This window comes from Silurus aristotelis, assembly GCF_946808225.1.
Source record: "Silurus aristotelis genome assembly, chromosome: 5".
Lineage (NCBI taxonomy): Eukaryota > Metazoa > Chordata > Actinopteri > Siluriformes > Siluridae > Silurus > Silurus aristotelis.
In genome coordinates, this window is record NC_139578.1 from 15,258,208 (window position 1) to 15,279,882 (window position 21,675).

The window sequence follows — 21,675 nt, forward strand, 5'->3', positions numbered from 1 at the left end:
CAGAGGAACATCTGGAATGGCCTGCTATACAGCTCTGACCTCAATCTTAGTGAGCAAATTTGGGATAAACTGACTGCACCCCAGGTCTCCTCACCGTACCTCAGTACCTGACTTTACTAACACCTAATGTGGAATGGGATGTTCAAAAAGCACTGTGTGTTTGTATAGAGATGGTTCTGTTAGCTTTGTTGCTAGGGGCTAATTTGAAATTTAGAGGCACACTATATCATAATGTTTGGTACATTGATAAAGAATCTTGCAGAAAGGATCTCATTGCTACCTTTTATTCACTCTACAGTGTGAAAGATGCATCCAATAAAGAGGTCTTGGGCATCCTGGTGTCTTACAGAGTCAAAGTTAAACTGGTGGTTTCTCGTGGAGGGTAAGTACAGGACATAGCCACTTGCACATAATTATATAAAGCATAGATTATTAGTTAATTATCTGGGAAGGCATTTTTTTTTTTACTTTCAGGACAATGATTAAGCAGGATAATGCATGGCTAAGTGTATGTTTCATGATTTAAATACATGACCACCCGGCACCATTAAAATCGTGTATCACACACGTATTAACTATACTAAACTATTTCCTCTCCCCGCACAGTGATGTGGCAGTGGAGCTTGCTTTTGTGCTGATGCACCCTAAGCCCTCTGAGCAGCCCAGCTCAAGACCACAATCAAGTATGTACACTATCTGGGTTATAATCGAGGCACTCCTCCAAAGAATATCAGCTCTGAATAATAATTTGACTCTGTTTTCTCTCAAAACATGTCATCATGAAACATTTTTAATTTTAATTGTCTTATCCTCACAGCTGTGCCAGAGACGGATGCTCCTGTGGACACCAACCTGATAGAGTTTGAGACAAAGTAAGTGTGCAGTTTGTGTACAACTGTGTATGCAAGAAGTGTGTGCTCAGGATTACTGACCCCTTGTGTGCCTTTGCAGTAACTTCTCTCCGGATGATGACTTTGTGTTTGAGGACTTTGCACGGCTGAGGCTAAAGGGAATGAAGGATGATAAAGATGAGGATGACCACTTCTGCTAACCCTGTGTGAAGAGAGGGAGTTGGATTGAAGGGGCTCGAAGTGTCAGTACTACTACACCACCATTCCACTAGGCCAATCGGAAAGAGTGGGATGCTCACCTTTCTCTCTTTTATTGTCTTTGATTTTTCTTTCTATTGCCCCTCTCTCTGCCCCTTTGCATCAGTGATGCTGTTGTCTTTAGATTTTTTGTTTGTTTGTTTGTTTGGACTTAGTTCTTGTGCATGTGCATTAGACAGAGAAAAAAACAAAACCCTGTGAGAAGCTGTGGCGTTACACAGAACTGTCTTTGTAATGAAACATCACTGAACAGAGGGTCCATTAATTCAGGGGTGTTTTTTTTTTTTTTTTTTTTTTTTTTATCTAGTTCATACAATCCCCCCCAACACCCATCCCTTTTTCGCTGTGGGCATTATTAGCTTTGTAATATTGTAATAAAAAAACTTACTTCAGTGCAGAGGATGTGTGATAGAAAACAGGAGCTTGAGAACTAAATAGATCACCAGAAGAATTTTTTTTCCTTTTGAATGTTCTACCATTTTATTTTATAGTTATGTAAAACGTATACATATCACAAGAAAATATAGAAATGATTGTTCAGTGTAATTAATAAGAGACTACTCAGTAGCCATTACAATGCATCGGACCACAGAAAACTTCTTTATTATAGCCGCTGGTTATGTCAGGTGCGTGCATGGATGCGTGTGTGTGTGTGTGTGTGTGTCTGTGTCTGTGTCTGTGTCTGTGTCTGTGTCTGTGTCTGTGTCTGTGTGTGTGTAATACAGTTAACTCATTATCTGCAACCTCCTGTGTGGTATAGCTATTCTAGGTTTAAAATTAAACACTTGGTTTATTTCTATTTTAAAAAATAGACAACTTATCAGGCTTCACCAATTCACATTTTTTCCTTGTCATACACATTCGCCTGAATAATTTGTTTTAGTGCCAATCTCTATACAATCTTAGCCCAGTCAGTGCCAGATTTTTTTTTTTTCTATACCAATTTGTTTTTTTTGTTTTTTTATCCTACTGATTAAAAGCACTTTTAGCATTTATGTCAGTGTCTGTAAAGATGAACTGTCATACAGGTGTAATTACATCCTGGTTCTTCTGCTCCACCTTGTGTTGAAAATAAATGCTCTTCTACGGTTTTGTAAGCAGAAAGCATGAACGTCCCCTCTATTAATGATATTCATCTATGATCTATTAACCATCACCTTTTATTGATTGATTATTAAGTTTTTATATGTTTAATCTATATTAATATTGTCCATGTTACTCTCGCTCATAAAAAAAATAAAAAAGTGACCACTGCATTGAAATGAATCATATGAACGCAACAAATGCTTTAGTTGGAAGCTTGCCCATCTTGTTTGCAAAACTGAGAAACTACTGAGTTTACCACTCTATTATTTTATTATTATGATCACTTATTGAAAATTAGAAAATTGCATTCTGTTGCATTGCAAAACCTTTTTTTAATTTTTTTTTATGTTAAGTTAATGTCAATATTGAACTAACATGAAATGGCTTCTGAACACACCATTTGCTGTATATTGCTTTTATTAGATAGTACAGCTGGTCTCGGATGCATCGTGCTCCATGTACATGCGCTTAGGCTTTCAAGTTATTTTTAACAGTCCAGTTCACATTGTTGTTTTGAATAATTTTTACACTCATTAGTTCAGCCATCAACACGACATTTACCAACATTGTTTATGTACATATTTCCACACCAGTTTACCTGCTATTAAAACATTTTCATTTTTGCTACACTTTAGTTGATTAATGTACAGTTCACACAGCTCGGAACCTCGTTTTTTTAAAAACGCCTGTCAGGATATGTTCTTTAATTGAAGTAACAGGAAATTGGTGCTGTACATAATAAAAGGAATGGAAAGCTTGACATTAAGTGAAGGAAGCCTGTTTAAACCAGACTCTAGCTAAAAACAGAATTTAAGGAAATAAGCTCCAGGTAAAACATGAGCACACTGTATGTTACAATGTTATTTATAATCACAATAGGAGTTCAAATATGCCATGAAAAACAAATGATTGATTTTATTTTATCTACGGATGTTTGCATATGTGTAAATTTGTCAACTGTCTGCTGTCAAATCTTAAAAGGCTTTTTTTTTTGTCGTTTTTATCATGTATGTTATGAAATGGCAGGGAGAATATTTTCATCAGATGGTCAGGGAGAAAAAAAAAATCATTGTTCTTATGTGAATGCTATGCTAGAATGCCGTGCAGTAGGCTTTGAGAACGTTGTGTTGTGATAGAGAGCTCTCTCTCAGACCATCTTCATGTAAATTTTTTTTTTTTTTTTTATTACAACAGAGCCTCATATGTTTTGTGAACCATTTGAGTATATAAAAGAAATATTATATTGTATATCTTCCCTTGGATTCTGTAAGGTCTATCTAAGGAAAACGCACGCTGATGTCGGTTTGTAGACTAATATTGTATCATGTCACCCCTTTTTTTTTTTTTTTTTAAAGTTGATTTTTAAGCTACTTTTACTCCTCGATACTACTAAAAATTGATATTCTGAATATATACATGCATTCTACCTGGTAATTTAATTCACAATAAATTAAAGAGGAAATATATTAATATGAATTTCAAAATTCTATATAAGCAATATGTTATTTTAGTCAATAAAAAGGTATATAAAAAAAAACACAAAAAAAAGGAAAATTTTTAAAAAATCATGAAAACAATGGGAAATATATGTTGCTTCTTTATTTTGTACGCGGTTTTAGAAAATAAAAAAATTAAAAGAAAAGAAATTTTGTTTGTCAGTCTTTATTCCCTGATTGTTCCAATCTTTAATAAGTCAGCGTGTGTGATTATACTCCTGCCTGTACAAAATGCCAGTGGCCAAATAGTTTATAAAAGAAAAAAAAAGAAGAAGAAGCAGTAGGTCAAGGTTAATGTTCATTTCAGTGCAAACTAGAGCTGTTAATCACCTACTGCAAAATAAATGCTTAGCTCTGACTTGTCATTTGGCAGCTAATAGCAGTACAGACCAAGCAGGAGATAACAGTGGCCTACTTCTGTGAAAGCTCCAGACATTTTGTTCGTATCCAATTAGTCCACACTTTTACCATGGCTTGTTTATTGTTGGAGAGTAATTATGACCAGGGCTTCTTACCCATACTAAAACAATTCCTTAAATTATGAATGAAGGAAAATAAACATGAAGAATATATATATAATATATATATATATGTATGTCTCTGTATTGCAAAGGTGACTAAGTGTAACAGTACAGTCATGTATAAATGTGGGATCATGGATTTTTGAAATCAACTATTTGTCAGATTTGGTGATAGACTACTACTCTTTGGGATACAAGTGCTCTTTTAAATCCATCGCGACATTTTATAATAACTCTAGAGAACAACTTCTTGTTCCAGTGTGTTTTTATACGCGCACTATATAGTGCACACGTGTTAGTGCACTTAAACATACCGAGGATTGGCGCCTGTGTTTTAGACGGACTGTGCGTTGACTCCGTGTCGCGGACTGATCGCGTCACGCGCTCCGACCTCTTTCGTCGGATACGGTTGACGTCATTCAGCGGCGGCAAGATGGCTACGGCGGCTTGGCTGCATGGCCCTAAGAATATGCGGCTGACTGAGGGCTTGGTGTCTGCGCTAAAAGAAGAGCGCCCCGAATACTTGCCTGCGCTTTTAGCGGATTACCGGGAGCACGGCGTGGTCGGGACGCAGGTGAGTCGACCGCTAGCGCCCCGGAGGAGATAGCAGTGGTTACTGCAGCCCTCCATCCGTAGACGATGAGGAGGAGGAGGAGGAGGAGGATGATGATGTCGTCTTTGTGTGTTCGCTGACATTGACTTTATAAATGTCGTGTCGCTGCAAAAAAATACGAGACATTTTTTGTACAAACCACATGATTCTGGCATTTCCATCACATGAATACGTCCTGAGTGTAGCGGACACGTGACGTTTACGCCACGCAGCTGTGTGGGACAGGTTTCCAGCCCTGATCCTGAGGTCCTACCTGTCGTGGGCACGTCAGTGTTTTTCCTGCTCTGACACTCTCACTTCAACAGGACATCACATTAATAGACATTAGTGAACTGAGGTCAGGGTGTAAGAGCAGCCAAAACACTCAGGTGTGCAGGACAGTGGCAACTCCACGTCCATGGTTAAGAACATGGGCTCGTTTTCTTCTGGTGTGAATTTGTTGATGTTCCCACATCACATCTATAGCTATCATGTAACCGCTTTGTGCTGTTTATTTGTACTGCAGAACTGCGGGACAGTGGGAGGACTTGTGGGCATCAGCAACTCACGCCTGGGTTCCAGCAAAACAAGGTGGGCATCAGAGATCAGTGTCACTCATAAACACACCTCCCTGTTCTGCTATCGTTCAATCGAAAGGAACGATTCTCACATTATAATATCAATCCTGCCTGGGATTTGATAACAAGTGGGGTGTAATATTTACTTAATGTGAATAGGAACTATTAGTTTTTCGTTTTTTTGCAAATAAGTCAGCATTCTGTCACTCAGTCATATATGTAGGGATCACTGCATTATCTCAACTTTCAAAGAGTATTTTTCTTCCAAAAACAGAAGAGTTGATTAATATTCTCTCGTTCCTTCACAATAAAGCCATGTAAAGTGGAAGGAATGTAGTTTAACAGTTTAATAACATTGTTACATTTACATTTGTGGCATTTAGCAGCTGCCCCTTGTCCAGAGTGACGTACAACAGTACTTTGAGTACGCTAGAGAACAAACTTGAGATAAATCAGCCTACAACTGTTTTTTTCTTTTTTTGTTTGTTTTTTTTGTTTGTGTTTTGTTTGTTTTGTTTTTTTACAAAGCAAACTTGGAAAGTGTCAGTTTAAGTGTTTTAGGAAAAGGTAGGTCTTCACCCGTCGTTCGAAGATAGCCAGGGACTTTGCCGTTTTGGACAACAGAGAAGAGCCTTGAATTGTACTTCCCTCTCATTCTGAGAGAAGGCGGTACCATTTAAGCAGTGCTGGAGGATCTCAGACAGCGTGGTGCAGTGCGAGGTTGTGATGAGGTCTCTGAGGTAAGATGGTGCTGGTCCATTTTTGGCCTTGTAGGCAAGCATCAGTGTTTTGAATCTGATACTGGAAGCCAGTGAAGGGAGTGCAGCAGTTAGGTGGTGTGGGAGAACGTGGGTGGATTGAACACAAGTCACGCAGCTGCATTTTGGATCATCTCCAGTGGACGAATAGCGTTCAGAGGAAGACCTGCCAGCAAAGAGTTGCAGTGGTCCAGTCTCGAAATGACAAGAGACTGAACAAGCACCTGGGCAGCCTGTGTGGACAGAAATGATCGAATCTTTCAGATGTTGTAGAGAAAAAATTAACGAGCCGCATTAGCGACATGTGAGGAGAAGGACAGTTGATTGTCCATAGTTACCTCCAAGGTTGTGAGCAGTGGCTGATGGGAAGAGCAGAGAGTCATGAAGAGTTATTCAGAGATCTTGACCTGGAGATGAATCACATGGGATGACCAGCAGTTCTGTTTTGCTGGGGTTGAAATGATTAATATTCCTAAAATAAATGTGAATTCATGTAAAAATGTACAATGTACAATAGTTTTTTTTCCCCCCAGTGTTCTGATATATTATCATGTTATTCAGGTTTGAGGGTCTGTGCTTGTTGTCTATGCTGGTGAAAGACAGCTCAAGTGAGGTGTTTCAGCAGCACTGTCTCTCATGGCTTCGTTCTCTGCAGCAAATCATCCAGGTGAGACATTTTATACATTTCTCAGTGGGACACACCGCAGCATTGTATCCAGAAGGGCTTCAAGGATTTTGGTTATTAACTCAACTAGGTTTTTCTTTTTTTCTTTTCCCTATTATTTTTCGTGTGTGCGCTCAATTAGAAATGTACGCTTTTCCATTATTCATGTTGGTATGTTTTTTTTCTGTCATTACTTTTCCAATAATTTATCATAATGGACACGGAACAAAAAATCAAGTAAACGTTTGTCTGGTTCGTTGTGTTTATGCTTTCAAAAGCCACATTGAGCTTATTTAATCCTTTAACTGCACAGATGTTTAATTACAATAAGCAGACCTACTTTTCCTGCTTTTTGTGGGCTTCTTAGTAGTAGTTTAAATGTAATTCATGTGGTTATTATGGTCAAAAAATGTACAACATAATGTAGTTGCTTGTGGTGTAATCATTGAGACTGTCCTAGTTGTCCTTTAAGGTGGTGGAACATAAAGTGTGTGTGAACGCAGTGCTGTAGCTGGCTAAGAACAAGACTGTTTAAAATGGTTATAACAATTTTGGAAGCTACTTTTATTTGCTTCGGATATTTACTGTTACAGGTTTTTACTGTTTCCTACTATACAGAATGCTGCTTTGCCAGATTAATTCAAAACAAATCACTCAGTGTTTTCTGTCTCTTTCTGTCTTTGTATCTGCTTCCTGCCCTTGTAAACGCACATGCAGTCGCAGGCCCCTCTGCCATCGGTGCAGTTAGCAGTGAGTGTGCTACAGGACGTACTGCATTACTCGTCTCAGCTGCCCGAGCTCGCCAGAGAAGTGGGACTTAACTCCATCCTAGGCATTCTGACATCTCTACTGGGCCTCAAGTCTGAGGTGAGTTCCCCCCCCGTGACGTTGCTTATGACAATAGAAAACAACAGGTACACAGAATAAGAAGACTGGAGCTTGTAAGGAAAATGGATGATTTGTTTGCAGGAACTGTGTATTTTTGGTAGAAACCAGGGATGGTAAAAGTACACATCCTTCACTTAGGTAGAAGTACAGATACTCATGTTTTAAAATACTCGTGTAAAAGTTGAAGTACTTACTACACTTTAAAAAAAATTTTTTTTTTACTCAAGTTAAATTAAAGTATGGGCTTTGACACGTACTTTGACAGTAAAAAGTAAAGTTTTAGTGTCATTAATATTAGTGCTATCAATCTATTCAAATATTTAATCGCGATTAATCATACAATTGTCGTTCGTTAACTCACGATTAATCACAACTTAATCGCACATTTTTGTCTGTTACTTTAGATTATTACTTTTCATGTTTTTAATTCTCTAATCAACATAGACAAATATTGATGCTTTATGCAAATGTATGCTTATTATTAGTGAAAGCAAACTCAACATAGAGCATGAAGACAAGATATTGTAGTAAAAGGTTTTAAAGTAATTATTGTGATTTAAAGTAAAAAAGTAAACGAAAGTAAACGACACTAAGTGGAACCTTTGCTATGTTTCCACACGGACCGTTAATGAGGTGATACCGAAAAAACTGTACCACTTCTAACCTTCATATTAATTACATAAGCAGAGAATATTTGTTTTCGATGTAAATTGGTTTATTTAAAAGTAGACATGTCCATCTTTCATATTCATATATTTATTATTTGCTTGTCGACCCCAGAGGGTTACCGTATTTTCCGGACTATAAGCCGCTACTTTTTTCCCACTCTTTGAACCCTGCAGCTTAAACAACAAAGTGGCTAATTTATGAATTTTTTCCTGGTTTTTTCCCGGTTTCACAAATTTCAAGCCAAAAAACTGAGCGACATAACATTAGACCAATGAAATTGCCGAACGGGTTCAGGTGAACCAATTAAATTCTTTATATTAAACCGCGCTCCCACTGAATCGGGCCGCACCACATCATAAATATAGATGAGGTTCCTCTGACGTTTGACCTGCCTCTCACTCGGACTGTCTACAGTTAAGGCGAATCATTCGTCATGCTGAAAACAACCAGGCAACCGATGCCAAAAGAAAAACTCTCGAGAGAAATAGTTGTGAAAGAAAGGAGGAAGACAGTGAACAATGACTTTCTTGGTAGGCTACTGTTTAGATACAAGCCGTTGTAACACGTTGAGTCTGGGTGAAGGGAGAGCTCGCTAACTCCAGTTGCAACAGAAATCATATAAGCACAGACAGGTTTCCAAAACTCGTGCTTTTTTTTATTTTTCCTGGCAACAGTGTTACAGGTTAGTCAAAGAAACTTAGAAATTAGCATCAGAAAATAATAAGGACATATTCCTCGGTCTTGCATACATGCAGTAATAGCGGAAAATTTGGCTATTCCCAAAATGCCGCTCTGCTCTTAAAGGAGCCACAACATATTTCACCCGTTACACCGTGTAACAGACACTGTCTTTTCGTTAAAGCCTGTGTAAAGTTCATTAGTTTCAACGTAGACACTGCTTATACACCGGAGCGGCTTATTTATGTTCAAAATAAAAATCTTTGTAAAATTCAGTGGATGCGGCTTATATTTGGGTGCGCTTAATAGTCCGTTAATTACGGTAATTGAGTGCATCATGGCTGATTTTGGTGCTGATTTGAGACTTGCCGCATCAATAAAAACAAATGCTTACTAATAAAAAATCTTTTCGGTGGATTATATATGATTTATAGTAGATTGTTAAAATCTTTAAACTTGCTGTTTCCAATCGAATACATGATGCGGTACTTTTTGCGTGGTTAGAATTAGCGCTGCACGATTAATTGTATCCCAATCGCGATGACGGCTTGTGCGATTATATGACAGCGATTTAATGAAATAAATAACTGCATGTGCTCTGTCTGAGAACAGTTCACAGATTTTCTGCGCCACTAACAAAACAAAAAAGACCAGATAGTCTCAGTTTACGCAGTGCACGTGTGGCGTGTGTGGTCACGTGACTTGTGCAGCGCGAAGACCAGGTGAAGATGGATGCTGAGCAGACCGACACTGAACTGGTAGCTAAAAAACGCTACTTTTAGCTTTAAGATCACCAACACTGAGAAGTGAGAGGAACAGTGCAAGATTTACAAAATTGAAGTTGCTACATCATGTGGCAAAATGATAAATCTGTAACAGATCTCACTGGTTCTGGGTTTGAAGAGAGACGACAGGCGATGGTTCAACAGACAGGGGTTTCTTTTATCTTTCATTCACGCTTTCTTATTCCTCGTACTCATGCCGGGACACACCCACTCGCGCTAACGCACATCTTTCTTCAACGCCATCCCCCCCGGTGTCTGTTACATCCCCCTATGGCTCTGCCCTCCCACAATTCTCCACTCTAACATCATACAAATCATTAGCAATCCCCCAGCCCCCCTCCCCAGAAAAAGGTTAAACACATTTAATAATAATGATTGCATTGAATGTGAACATTTACTGTATCTTAAACTTCCACAGAAAACCAGGTAAATAATGTAAAAGGGCAGCAGCAGTGGGTTCCCTGTTTGTTTCAGCGAAATGTTTCAAATTTCTTAATTTTGTGAAAATTTATGTTTTTATTTGATTTATTTAATTCAGCTGTAATCAAATAAATGTTTAAATTAATAAAAAATTTTCATTTTGTAAACAATCACCACTAATCTGTGTGCAGTTTCCTTGATAACCATTAAAATGAACTCATAATACAATTTATTATATCTCTATCGCAATATTGGCCACAATATTCGCAACATGACATTTTTCCCAAATCGTGCCGCCCTAGTTAAAAACCATACAAACTGATGTAAAGGAGTTCATCTGTGGACTTTAATATGTACATCTGTACATGTTATCCAAATGTGCATTGTCCGAATTAAAACCGTTGTTGTTGTTGTAGTGCCAACTAGCTGCCATGGAGGGAATGATGGCTTGTATGACGTATTACCCTCGGGCATGTGGATCTCTAAAGGTAAGGGCTGCGGTGCTCACATTAGTGAAATTATTGGTGTTACTACGGCGCCTGCATGTTTGTGTTTACTATAACCACTTGCTTGTGCAGGAAAAGCTGGGGGTTTATTTCCTATCTAAGATGGACTCTGACAATCCTAAAGTGCAGGATGTAAGTGAGATTTTTATGATGTATGAAATTTGTTAACTTGTTTCTTAGTTTTTTTTGTTTTTACTATTAGTTTACAAAAATCATTTGTAGATTGGGTGTTAACTTGAAATTTGTATTTATGTCTCTAGGTGGCTTGTGAGTGTTACGGTCGACTGCCTTGTCTGGGAGGTGTGCTGGAGCGTGGAGGTGGTGGACGAAGAGCTGAGGGATGGACCAGTCATGTACACTGTCTTCTGGTATCAGCCAATAGCATTCTGGGACAGTTATACCAGGGCATAGAAACAGGTGAGACAGAACTGTGGTCAGTAGTTGACTTCTGTGTATTTATTGTATTGTGTTGTATGCATGTAATTGTGCTGCAGGTCTGTTTCTATGCACTGCTTTTCTCTTTGTACTACTGGGTTTATGTATATGTTGAACCTTGAGCCTGAAGGCACAATATCCATCATATTTTAATCTTTAATTTACAGTGCATTCAGAAAGTATTCAGACCCCCTTCACTTTTTACATTTTATGTTGCAGCCTAATACTAAAATCAGATTGATTTTTTTTGAAAAAAATGTTTTTACTTATTATTCTACACTCAGCACCCCATAATAACAATACAAAAAATTCTAGAAATGTTTGTAAATGGGACACTTAGTAATTAGCTCAGGTGTCTCCCTATTCTCTTGATTGTTGCTGAGGTGTTTCTGCTCCTTGATTAGAATCCACCTGTGAAAAAGTTTGTTGATTGGACATGATTTGGAAAGACACACATCTCTCTATAGAAGGCCTCACAGCTGACAATGCATGTCAGACCAAACACAAAAGTCATGAGGTCACAGGAATTGTTGAAAGGTAAAGATCTAGGGAAGGCTACAAAAATGTTCTGCACTGGAGAATCCCAAAAGCCCAGTGGCCTCCATAATTCTCACATGAAAGAAGTGTGGGCCTTAGTAAGAGGAGTGACCAAGAAACTGATGGTCACACTGACTGAGTTCCAGAGATCTTGTTTGGAGATGGAACAAACTAGTGTTCTACAGTCCATTCAGACACCATCAATGTCATTGTTCTTTTAGCTGCTTATTTATTACATGGCCAGATGTGGATCATTCCATAATTATTTCACTTGAGAGCAATCAAAGTGTGGCTTTTGGAATCGGGGAAAAAATGTGTTACCTCCTAATTTTTTGACTTAATTCTTAATGTTATGTCAGGCATCACTCATTACCTGCCCAAAACCAACCCAAAGTAAAGCAGGATGGTGGCAGCATCATGCTGTAGGTGTGTTTTTCTGCAGCAGGCCCTTGGCAACTGGTCATGGTTGAGGGAAAGCTGAATGGAGCACAGTACAGAGATATCCTCTATAAAAAACCTTTTACCACAGCTCTAAGGACATCAGTCTAGGCTGAAGGTTCGTCTTCCTCGCATGACAACATCCCAAAGCACACTGCCAAGACAACACAGTTATGGCTTAGGAGAAACTCTGTGAATGTCCCAGCCAGAGCCCTGACTTGAACCCTATTGAACATCTCTGGGGACACCTGAAAGTGCCGTAAAGAATGGCAGAAAATCCCACAATCCAGGTGTGCCAAGCTTGTTGTGTCCTACCCCATTAAAAACTAGAGACTGTAATTGTTGCTAAAGGTGTTTCAAGTAACTACTAAGTAAAGGGGTCTGAATACTTGTGCACATGTGATATTTTTATTGTAAAAAAATGTACAGACATTTCTAGATTTCTGTTTTAATTTTGCTATTACCGGTTATGGAGTGTAGAATAATACAAAGAATAAATACATTTGAACAATTGTGCTATCAGGGTGGCACAAAAAAGCTTTTACTCTTTTTTTTTTTTTGGAATATCAGTTTGCTGAATTATTGCTTAAGCAGTGGGAAAGAAAACAAATCCAACAGTTATTGGTGGTCCTGGTGTGATTTTATTTGTTGTGGAACAGTGAAAGTCTAAGTATCAAGATGACATTCAGTAAAGCGTTTTATTTTTTATGTTTAAATTTCTAGCTTTTAAACACCAAATGCCACAGTGAACCCTGGTAGCATTATCATAAATGGTACGCTTGATATCACACAGTACAAAGTAAACACAGCTAAATACTTTGCAAGTTAACAGGCCACTGAAGCATGTTTCTCAGAATAAGATAAGGAAGGCCAGTCAAGGTTAAAAATACTGTGCAGCTGATGACCGTTTGAAGCTTCACTAGTTAAAATTTTCCTCTTACTTCTTTCAAATGTACTTTTTCTCCTCAGAAGAGGCCATACGGTATGAGGGTCCAGGAGTAGAGCTGTCCTTTCCTCCGCTGGACGATGTTGATCCACTGTTGATTCTTCAGCTTCGCCATCGTTACAAAGCAGTGTGCCTGGCTCTTAAACATACACTCAGGTAGTGTGTTTGTGTGTGCTCCAATTATGTAGCTGTAAAATCGCCCGAGTAGTTTAGCTGTGAATAAATGTGCTGTTTCTTCTTTGTACAGTTCTTTGTAAGTATCGGTATAATTATGTTAAAAAAAATCTAGTTAGTAATTTGCTGTGTTTTCAGGAATGTTGCCTTATAAAATAAATGTTTTTATAGACTTGTTTTTATTGATCTGTTGTCTATGTAATTTGGTATCCAATCCAATTTTGGATTCTCTCTATTGTAGTGTTGATCCTGCCACCTCAGTGCGTCTTCCCATTCAGCAAGTCCTTAATGTGGTGTGCCGTGCCCTGGCTGTCAGCATTAAGAACATTGTGAGTCTTTAAGATTGAACAAATGACCGTTTTTAATAAATGTGGACAAAAAAATGTGTTAATGACAAATACATCAACATGCACTGAGGGGACACTTTATTGGGAACACTTATTAATACCAATACTTTTATTGATAGCTTGTTAATCCCAATCATTGCTTGAATGCTGTAGCTTATTTGACTATTGATGCTGAACATCTGCATCCCCATTGATGCAATTTGCCATCATCTTTTGACTACTTCCAGTATGATAATGCTACAAAGCAAGCATCACCTCAAACTGGTTTAATGGATATGACAACGAGTTCAGTGTTCTTCATTGGTTTTCCCTCGCACCGGATCTTCAGTAGAACACTTTTAGGTTGTGATCGAATGAATGAAGGAGCAACTTAAATGTATTGATCTTCTTGGTCTTCTCAGCATGGACCAGAATTAAAAAAACTGTTTCCAGCATCTTGTGGAATCCATGACATAAATAATTTTTTTGAGAGCAATGATCCAGTATTAGTGTTGCATTTCTAATTAAGTTTTGAAACATGCACGTGTGTGCACGCACACACACACACACACACACACACACACACACACACACACACACACACACACACACACACACACACACACACACACTGCAAGGCCAGTTATGTTTATTGCAAACTTAATTGCAAAAATCTCCATGTGAAGGTTCTAAGGAACTTCATCTCAAATCTTTGCCTAAATGGCATTTAGGTTGATGTACAGAATAAAGATTAGGATTTTTACATTTTTTTTTATTAATATTGTAAAACAACCACATTTTAACCATTTGTGAGTGTGTGTGTGTGTTCTTACACTGAACACTGTGGCTTAGCATTACTAGTTCACAAATTTACTGTATACAGTTATAAGATTATGTATTAAAAGCTTATGCTTTTGAAGGAATCGACAAATGCTAAATACAATTTTTTTTTTCAGAATTATTGTCTGATGCTAGAAATCAGTTAATTGTTTGTGTGTTCGTTTTACAGAATGTCACAGGTGAAGGATGCTTGAAACTGCTGGTATTACCATCAATACACAGTGACTCTTTGGAGGTGCTCTCTGCTCTAATTAAAGCGTGGGTAAACACAAACCATTTAATAAACATGTCTGTTCTATTAACACACCATGTACTGTGCTGTAGAATAGAATGGGATTGTTTTTTGAAATAAATTCATATGCTAAATACTTTAGTCTTGTGTGTTTCAGTGTGGGTGCCGGCCTTGTACAGTATTGCAATTTGCTATCCAGGCTTTTCTCGCAGGCACTATGTGCATGGTCGCCCCTGCCAGAGGCCAGCCTTGGTCAACAAAGATCATACAGGTAACAGATGTATCTGAAACTATAACATGAAAATAAAATTAGGTTTGTCTTTCCTGCATGTGTGTTATTCACTTAAGCATAAGTCACATATCAGAATCAAAGGATTATAAATTCTAGCCATTGTTCTTATTATAGTGTATTGTCTTGTCCACAGTGCTGTCCGGGTCGCCCTGTATAACACACTGGAGCTGTGGGTGCATGTAGGCAGGGCCTCTTCCTCAGTGCTGCAGGGAAACTCCTCCCACTCAGAGCTGCTTTTTGCTCATCTCATCGGTGACATCACACCAGGAAACGAGGCTGTTAAAGTGAGTCAAATGCACATTGTAGTATTAAAAAACCCATGCCAGCAGACTGGTTGGAAGGTGTGCTGGAAAAAATGTTTGATTTTTAAATCTCAAAAATATTCGGATTTTTTTCCTTACGTATTCCTGTTCAATTAATTCCTGAATGCACTGTTTGCACTCCACTGCTGGCACCAAGATCCAAGTCCCACTGTACAGAGTCATATCATTATATTTTAGTGCAATTATATTTAGTTTATTCTTTTGTCTATTCTTAACATTTTCCTATTATTCTTACATTTTCTATTGCTGCTGGTCTCTGAGAGCTCAATTTTGTTGTATCACTACAATGGCAATTAAGTCTAATAATGACAATCGGGAAAAAAATTGTCATGCACAATACCTGCATGCAAATTCAGGTGTTCTGGATGACTTAAGTCTGGAATCCATAGACATGATAAGACGCTAATTTTTTTCACTGGGGATGATTATGTTAAGGGTAATTGTTCCATCTGTACTGTGAAGCTCTGTCCAGTAAGTTTTGATGTATAAAGAAGAATTATCTGAGATTATTGTTAGTGCAACACCAATTGGTTGAATGCTGATAAGGTTTATATAACATTTTATAAAAGCCCTGATTAGATATTGGAACTTATCCATATCATTTATTTAATTACTTCCTCACTGTTTGAAATATGTTTTGAAGATATTTCTGACATGCAAGTAATTACCAGGAAGGTCTAGACCTGGTGGAGATGAAAGCATTCTCTCAATTCTTTTGCTTTGGCTTAATTCTTCTTGTTCAGCGTAATAATGGTTGCCTAAACGTGACAGCTCTTTGGATTTCATATGGAGTTAACAAAAAACGCTCTCAAGTGAAATAATCAAAAATGTATGCACATCTGACCATGGAACAAATGAGCAGCTAAAACATCAATTACATTGTTGGTGTCTGAATATTTATGGACCAGTGTGTGGAACACTAGTTAGCACCGACTTCTATGTTCAGGTTAGACAAAATTAGAAAAACACCTTTTTTTTTCTATGTTTCTTTCTTTACGAATGACAATAATTTAACTAGTATGTGATTTTAAATTGATCTTTTGAGTGTTTTCTCTCCTTCAGTAAACGCAGTGAACTCTTATTAATACTTATATGACAAATTTGCAGCAGTGTCAGACATGAATTTATCTGGTGTTATGGTGCTATGTATTTTTGCGTCCGTTACATGATTTGTGCAGGTCAGCAACAACTTTGGTCTTTGGTTTTTCCCTTGGTAATAGATGACAGATTTTCTATGGGCTGAAAGCAAAACTATTGAAAATATTATAGTGCAAATTTTATTAAAATAATAAAAAAATAAGTTTTTGAAAGATCAGTAGTTTCTTCTGTTTGACTGAAAAAATTGAAATAATTTTTGTATGTTTATTTAAAATAAATCTATTTTATTTATATAATTTTTGCTTTTTTAATTGACCAATCTGCTTGCCACTTTTCGATCCACTTTAAGGTAGTGGATTGCATTGCCTCTATTCTTCTTGCTCCAACTCACTTGGTTTGTGTTGTTCCTCTCATCTAGCTTCGTGCAGGACAGACACCGATTTCTGACCTGGTTACTGCAGGGAAGCCGGGACCTCGGCGGACAAAAGGAATGGGTATAGGAGATCCGGGTGGAGTCTCGCTACAAAGAAAGGGTGATGCATTAGCCAATCAGGACACGTGTTTTGCAGCTCTACGAGGTGAGCTGTGAGAAACCCGGGGTAATCTATCTTTTTATTTACTTTAGACTGAAAGCATTAATGTTTTTCTTTGTTTAATTGCAGTTCTTAGGCAGATCATTTTGACTAGTGGCACACTCTTGAAAGAGGATCTACACAAGGTAAATACATTTTGATGCAATTGTGATTAGATTTTTGTCTCCGGAAGTCATGCATGTTTTGACAAATCCTGGTTGGAAATGGCAAAGATTTGGAATATTGTGCATCAGTTAGGATTAAAACCTGGTGCGGAAAATGATGACTTTGCACAAATTTCGGATAACCTGTATCTACATACTAATTACTACCACAGTGTTTGGTTTCGCATGCAGCTACAGCTAGTGCCCAGATGGTATGATTGAATGCAAGGCTTCATTTGGCTACTAAATGCTTAGGTAGCTAGCTAACAGTATGTAACCGCCTGATGTTCACTTGTTTGTCATCCTTACAAAATATTCCAATGGAAACTTCTAGTTAAAGCACTTACATTATTGGCAATGTGCACTCATGTCTCTGTGATGCCATTTCTTATCTGTCTCTCACAGAAACTGCAGGAGTTGGTGGTGCCACTGTGTGCAAGACTCCAGCAGCAGGCACAATGCAGTAACTGGGATGTGGATAGTGTCAGTGGCCAGTATGGCAGTGCTGCCCCACGCTGTGAACTCTATGCCCTGTTGCTGGCTTTGGTGCTGGTCCCATCTCCACGCTGGCCTGCTCCACTCTCCTGCGCTGTATGCGTATTCAGCCAAGGACGCCGAGACCGTAACATCACTGTGAGTGATCAGCACTTCAAATCTGACACAGATTTTCAGCATTATTCATGAGTATTTACTCTAGGTCCCCTGGTGGTCTAGTGGTTAAGATGCAGCGCTCCCACCGCTGCAACCCGGGTTCGATTCCCGGTCAGGGAACCATCCCCAGCCACTCTTAGTGCCGGTCCCAAGCCCGGATAAATTGGGGAGGGTTGCGCTAGGAAGGGCATCCAGCGTAAAACATGTGCCAAATCAAACGTGCGGAGGATCCGCTGTGGCGACCCCTAACGGGAGAAGCCGAAAAAAGAAATCCATTCATGAGTATTTACTCTAAATTTCCTCAGCATTTGTAAGAATTGTTTCTGATTCTGTACCAAGAGAAATTGTGCAGACATAACTAAAGCTTATACATACTTGGAAATAATGTGCATCTGAAACTTTATGGAAAATATAACTGGGGATAGTGATATTGAATATTGTTGATATTGTAAATGGTGTTTGCACAAGAGAAGAAGGACAAGATAGAACCTTTTGAATTCTGCATATCAGGGTTCATTACTTGTTTGCTTACTTGTATTCACTTAGTTGTCACACTCCGTCTACTGCTTATTTTGACATTATATCTGTGTCTCACCCTCGTCAGGTTTCTTCATTTTGTGCAGAGGCATTGACTATATGCAATGCTTTACTTCACCCACGTACTCCATCCATCTCCCTCCCTTTACCTCCACTTACTCTAAAGCCGACTCCAGCTTCGTCTGTCCTCGCCCCTACGCAGAATCCCTCTCTCTCCCTCCCTACACTCTTAGGAGGACCTGCACCAGGACCTTCCTTTGCTCCCAGACATCCTCTGAGCTTAGGCACTGCTTCGCTCCTAGGCTCTTTAGAGAACCACCTTCCCCTGGGTGCTCCTGTCCTCCCCACACCAGCTGGTGCCACTGGTACCCAAGGTGAGCTGCTACTCTCCTCCTCTGCCCAAGCAGCTGAGCTAGCAGGATTAGCACCCCCTGAAACCCAGCGTCAGGTGTTTGTGCGCTATGACAAGGAGGAGCCTGAAGATGTGGAGATATCTTTGGAAAGCGATTCAGATGACAGCGTGGTTATCATGCCCCAAAGCATGATGCTAGAGATGCAGGATGGAGCTGCTAACACGCAAAGTCTCCCTCCACCACCAGGCAGTGCTATGCCTGTGCCAAATGCTGGACTGGGAAATGATGCCGGCCCTGTTGAAACCTCACTTTCTAACGATATCCCCACATCCATCACCCATCAGCTGATGCCACCCGATTCCAACATCAACTCTTTTCCAGGGTCTAGTCAAACAGAGCAGCTGGTTTCACTGGTGCCACCTCTGAACTCTAATGCTGTGACTCTTCCAGTATCCTCTAATGCACTGGGTAATTCACTGCCTGCTGGTGCACAGCTTCAGCAGATGTTGATGCAGCCTTCATCAGGTGGACAGCCAAACCAACTTGGACTGTCCTTACACATGCAGCTCCAAAACCAACTAGTACAGTCCAGTCGCCAGCCTGCCGCCAATGAGCAGGACCAGAACGTCATTAACATAAACAGCACGGATGATGAAGAAGAGGAGGAGGAGGAGGAAATGGAAGATGAAGAAGAACTGGGAGAGGAGGAAGAAGAGGAAGAGGGCCTGGAAGAGGATGAAGAGGAAGATGAACGCAGATATCGTGATTCGTTCTGCCGGGAGGAATATGAGTGCTTTGATGATGAGGATGATGATGAGGATGAAGGGGATGAGATGGAGGAGGAAGACGAAGAGGAGGAGGATGATGAGGAAGAGATCCAGGAGGCTGAGATCTTGGAGGCTGACAACCGGAGGGATATTCTTGGTGTAGAGGAGGGGGAAGTAATGATTGAAGGGCAAGAGGAAAGGGGGGTGGGCACATTCCCAATAGAGGGTGAAAGACAGGAAGAAGGTGGAATTGAGGAAATGAAGGCGGTGCAGAGCATCTATGAGGAAGAGGAAATAAAGGACAAAGGGGGTGTAGAAGAGATTGAGAACATTGGTGCTGTAGAGAGGAATGAAAGTGTGGTAGGAGAGCAACAGATAGAGACTCATGTGATTGGTGCAGAGGGAGAGCAAAGCGAAGAAAATGTTTCTATAGAAGCAGCCGATCAAGAAGTGCAGTCACAAGAAGAGGAAGCATCCGGACCACAGTCAGTGGTGACCACCGAGGATTCTGGGATAATTACAGAGGGACAGGAGCAGGAGGTGGCAATAGAGGTCAGAGATGACGAGCAAAGTGCCGCAGCACAACAAGAGGAGATCCCCAATGCAAACACAACAACTACGTCAGAGGACGCTGTACCACAGCAAGCAGTGGAGGCAGCAGAGAAAGAGGTGGCTGGAGAGACTCAGGTAGAGCAAGAAGAGGCACGTGGGACAAAGAGGAAAATAGAGGACAGAGAAGAAGGAGAGGAGTCTGAACAAAGCAGTGAGAAGAAAAAGGTCAATTTTAGCAAATCACTATTATTGAACAGAAGGCCTTATAACCTGTAGCCATTAATACTTAATGTGTTTAATGGGGGGTGGGACTTTAAATGTAAGAAAAGAGAAGAAGCAGAAATTCTTTGGAAGTAAAATAAAATGAATGCGTGTTTATATATAAATTAAATGTAGCTACTTTGTGCAAAACCTGTAAACACTGGGGCTATAGACTCTAGCAGGTCTGGCACTATTAGTTTTGTTGCTTTAATGCTAATTCATCTCGCTGAATTGTTTTTAAATTAAAAAGTTAAAGTAAAAACTTTCTCTTCCCAATCTCCTTCCCAGCTGGATGATGAGGCAATGGCTTCCATGTTGGCGGATTTTGTGGACTGCCCTCCAGACGATGAGGACCACGGTGCATCTCACTCACATTCTTAAATTAAATCCATCTTCAAGAGCCATAATTTGTTTGTTGATGTCCTGGACTCCTTCCGAAGGTTCATGCATCATTATTTACATACAGATATAATTCATTTAAACCTAAAACCTTTTATCAACTGTAATGACCAAGTTAACGGTTTTTATCTGTGATGCAGTCATGGTGTACCTCGTGATACCTTCTTTTAATGGTATCTGAAGTGTTTTTTCTGACTTAAATGTTGGAACTGATTGTGTTACCATCCAAACAGTTGGTCAGTGTTTTGTGTAAATTACTTCTCACAGATCAACCAGCAATCTTCCCTGTGAGAGAGAAAAAATGTACAGACAGACCTGTTGGTGTTCAGAACATGGATTGCATGCCTTCAGCCTTCCTACTTAACTTTACAATTGGAGTATGGTTCCTTCTCTGTAACATTTACACTAAAACATTTGGGGATCACCATGTGGAAGATGATATGGTTATTGTAGTGGATTTTTTTCCTCGTATTTCAGTTTTGTACCATCATTTGTTACATATGTGTTTATTTTCTGTTGGTCACAAAAGACAATTAAAAGCAAAAGCAAAAAAACCCTAAATGCCTTGTTACCCTTTATACAGCTACATAGAGTAGAGGTGTTCATCAGGCCTGGTGCTCTCTGGGGGTTTGGACATCACTTGATTTACAAATGAGTCTGGAGAGCATTCATTTATTTTAGTGGAGAGCATTCATTTATTTTAGTAGAGAGCTGTATAATTGGTTCCATCTCCAGCCTCAAAAAGCCTAACCCTCAGAATGCTTCACCATCATCTGTTGCTGAGAGAGATGCAGTGGTTTCCTTGATCATCTGGCATGTTTTTGACACTGTTCCCAGTGTTTTACCCCAACAGATTGTTTTACAGACCTGTGACGTCTGCTCCTGATTCCCACTCTGTATGTTTCTGTCTGGCCATTTCATTTCCTGTTACTGATCCCCCTCAATATACAATCACCACAATCTGTGAGCCAGTATTAACTGTGTTCTGCTTTTGGCACAACAATAAATAACATTTAGTGTTTAACAGT

General features: G+C 39.3%; 2 protein-coding genes across 3 annotated transcripts in view; both read left to right on the forward strand.

Moving 5' to 3' along the window:
- The window catches only part of arrb2b (arrestin, beta 2b), a 47,897-nt gene extending 45,684 nt beyond the window's left edge, over nucleotides 1-2,213 (forward strand). Inside the window, exons 12-15 of the mRNA XM_083540811.1 lie at nucleotides 299-382; nucleotides 607-683; nucleotides 818-872; nucleotides 952-2,213. Coding sequence (XP_083396937.1) covers nucleotides 299-382; nucleotides 607-683; nucleotides 818-872; nucleotides 952-1,051 — 316 coding nt within the window. The 3' untranslated portion in view covers nucleotides 1,052-2,213. The remainder of the gene's footprint in view (nucleotides 1-298; nucleotides 383-606; nucleotides 684-817; nucleotides 873-951) is intronic.
- A 2,343-nt stretch (nucleotides 2,214-4,556) lies between these two features.
- Nucleotides 4,557-21,671, forward strand: pelp1 (proline, glutamate and leucine rich protein 1). 2 transcript variants are annotated; one of them, XM_083540783.1, is made up of 17 exons: nucleotides 4,557-4,786; nucleotides 5,331-5,395; nucleotides 6,702-6,807; nucleotides 7,522-7,671; nucleotides 10,661-10,732; nucleotides 10,823-10,882; nucleotides 11,011-11,167; nucleotides 13,130-13,262; nucleotides 13,522-13,609; nucleotides 14,616-14,704; nucleotides 14,836-14,949; nucleotides 15,104-15,254; nucleotides 16,810-16,969; nucleotides 17,054-17,109; nucleotides 17,533-17,760; nucleotides 18,383-20,212; nucleotides 20,537-21,671. In XM_083540783.1, exons 1-17 carry the CDS (start codon nucleotides 4,646-4,648, stop codon nucleotides 20,627-20,629), a joined length of 3,693 nt encoding a protein of 1,230 aa, XP_083396909.1. In that variant the 5' UTR covers nucleotides 4,557-4,645; the 3' UTR covers nucleotides 20,630-21,671. The 2 variants fall into 2 exon arrangements, with proteins under 2 accessions (XP_083396909.1, XP_083396908.1); XM_083540782.1 differs by having other exon boundaries at nucleotides 4,558-4,786; nucleotides 13,133-13,262.
- Nucleotides 21,672-21,675: the final 4 nt, after the last annotated feature.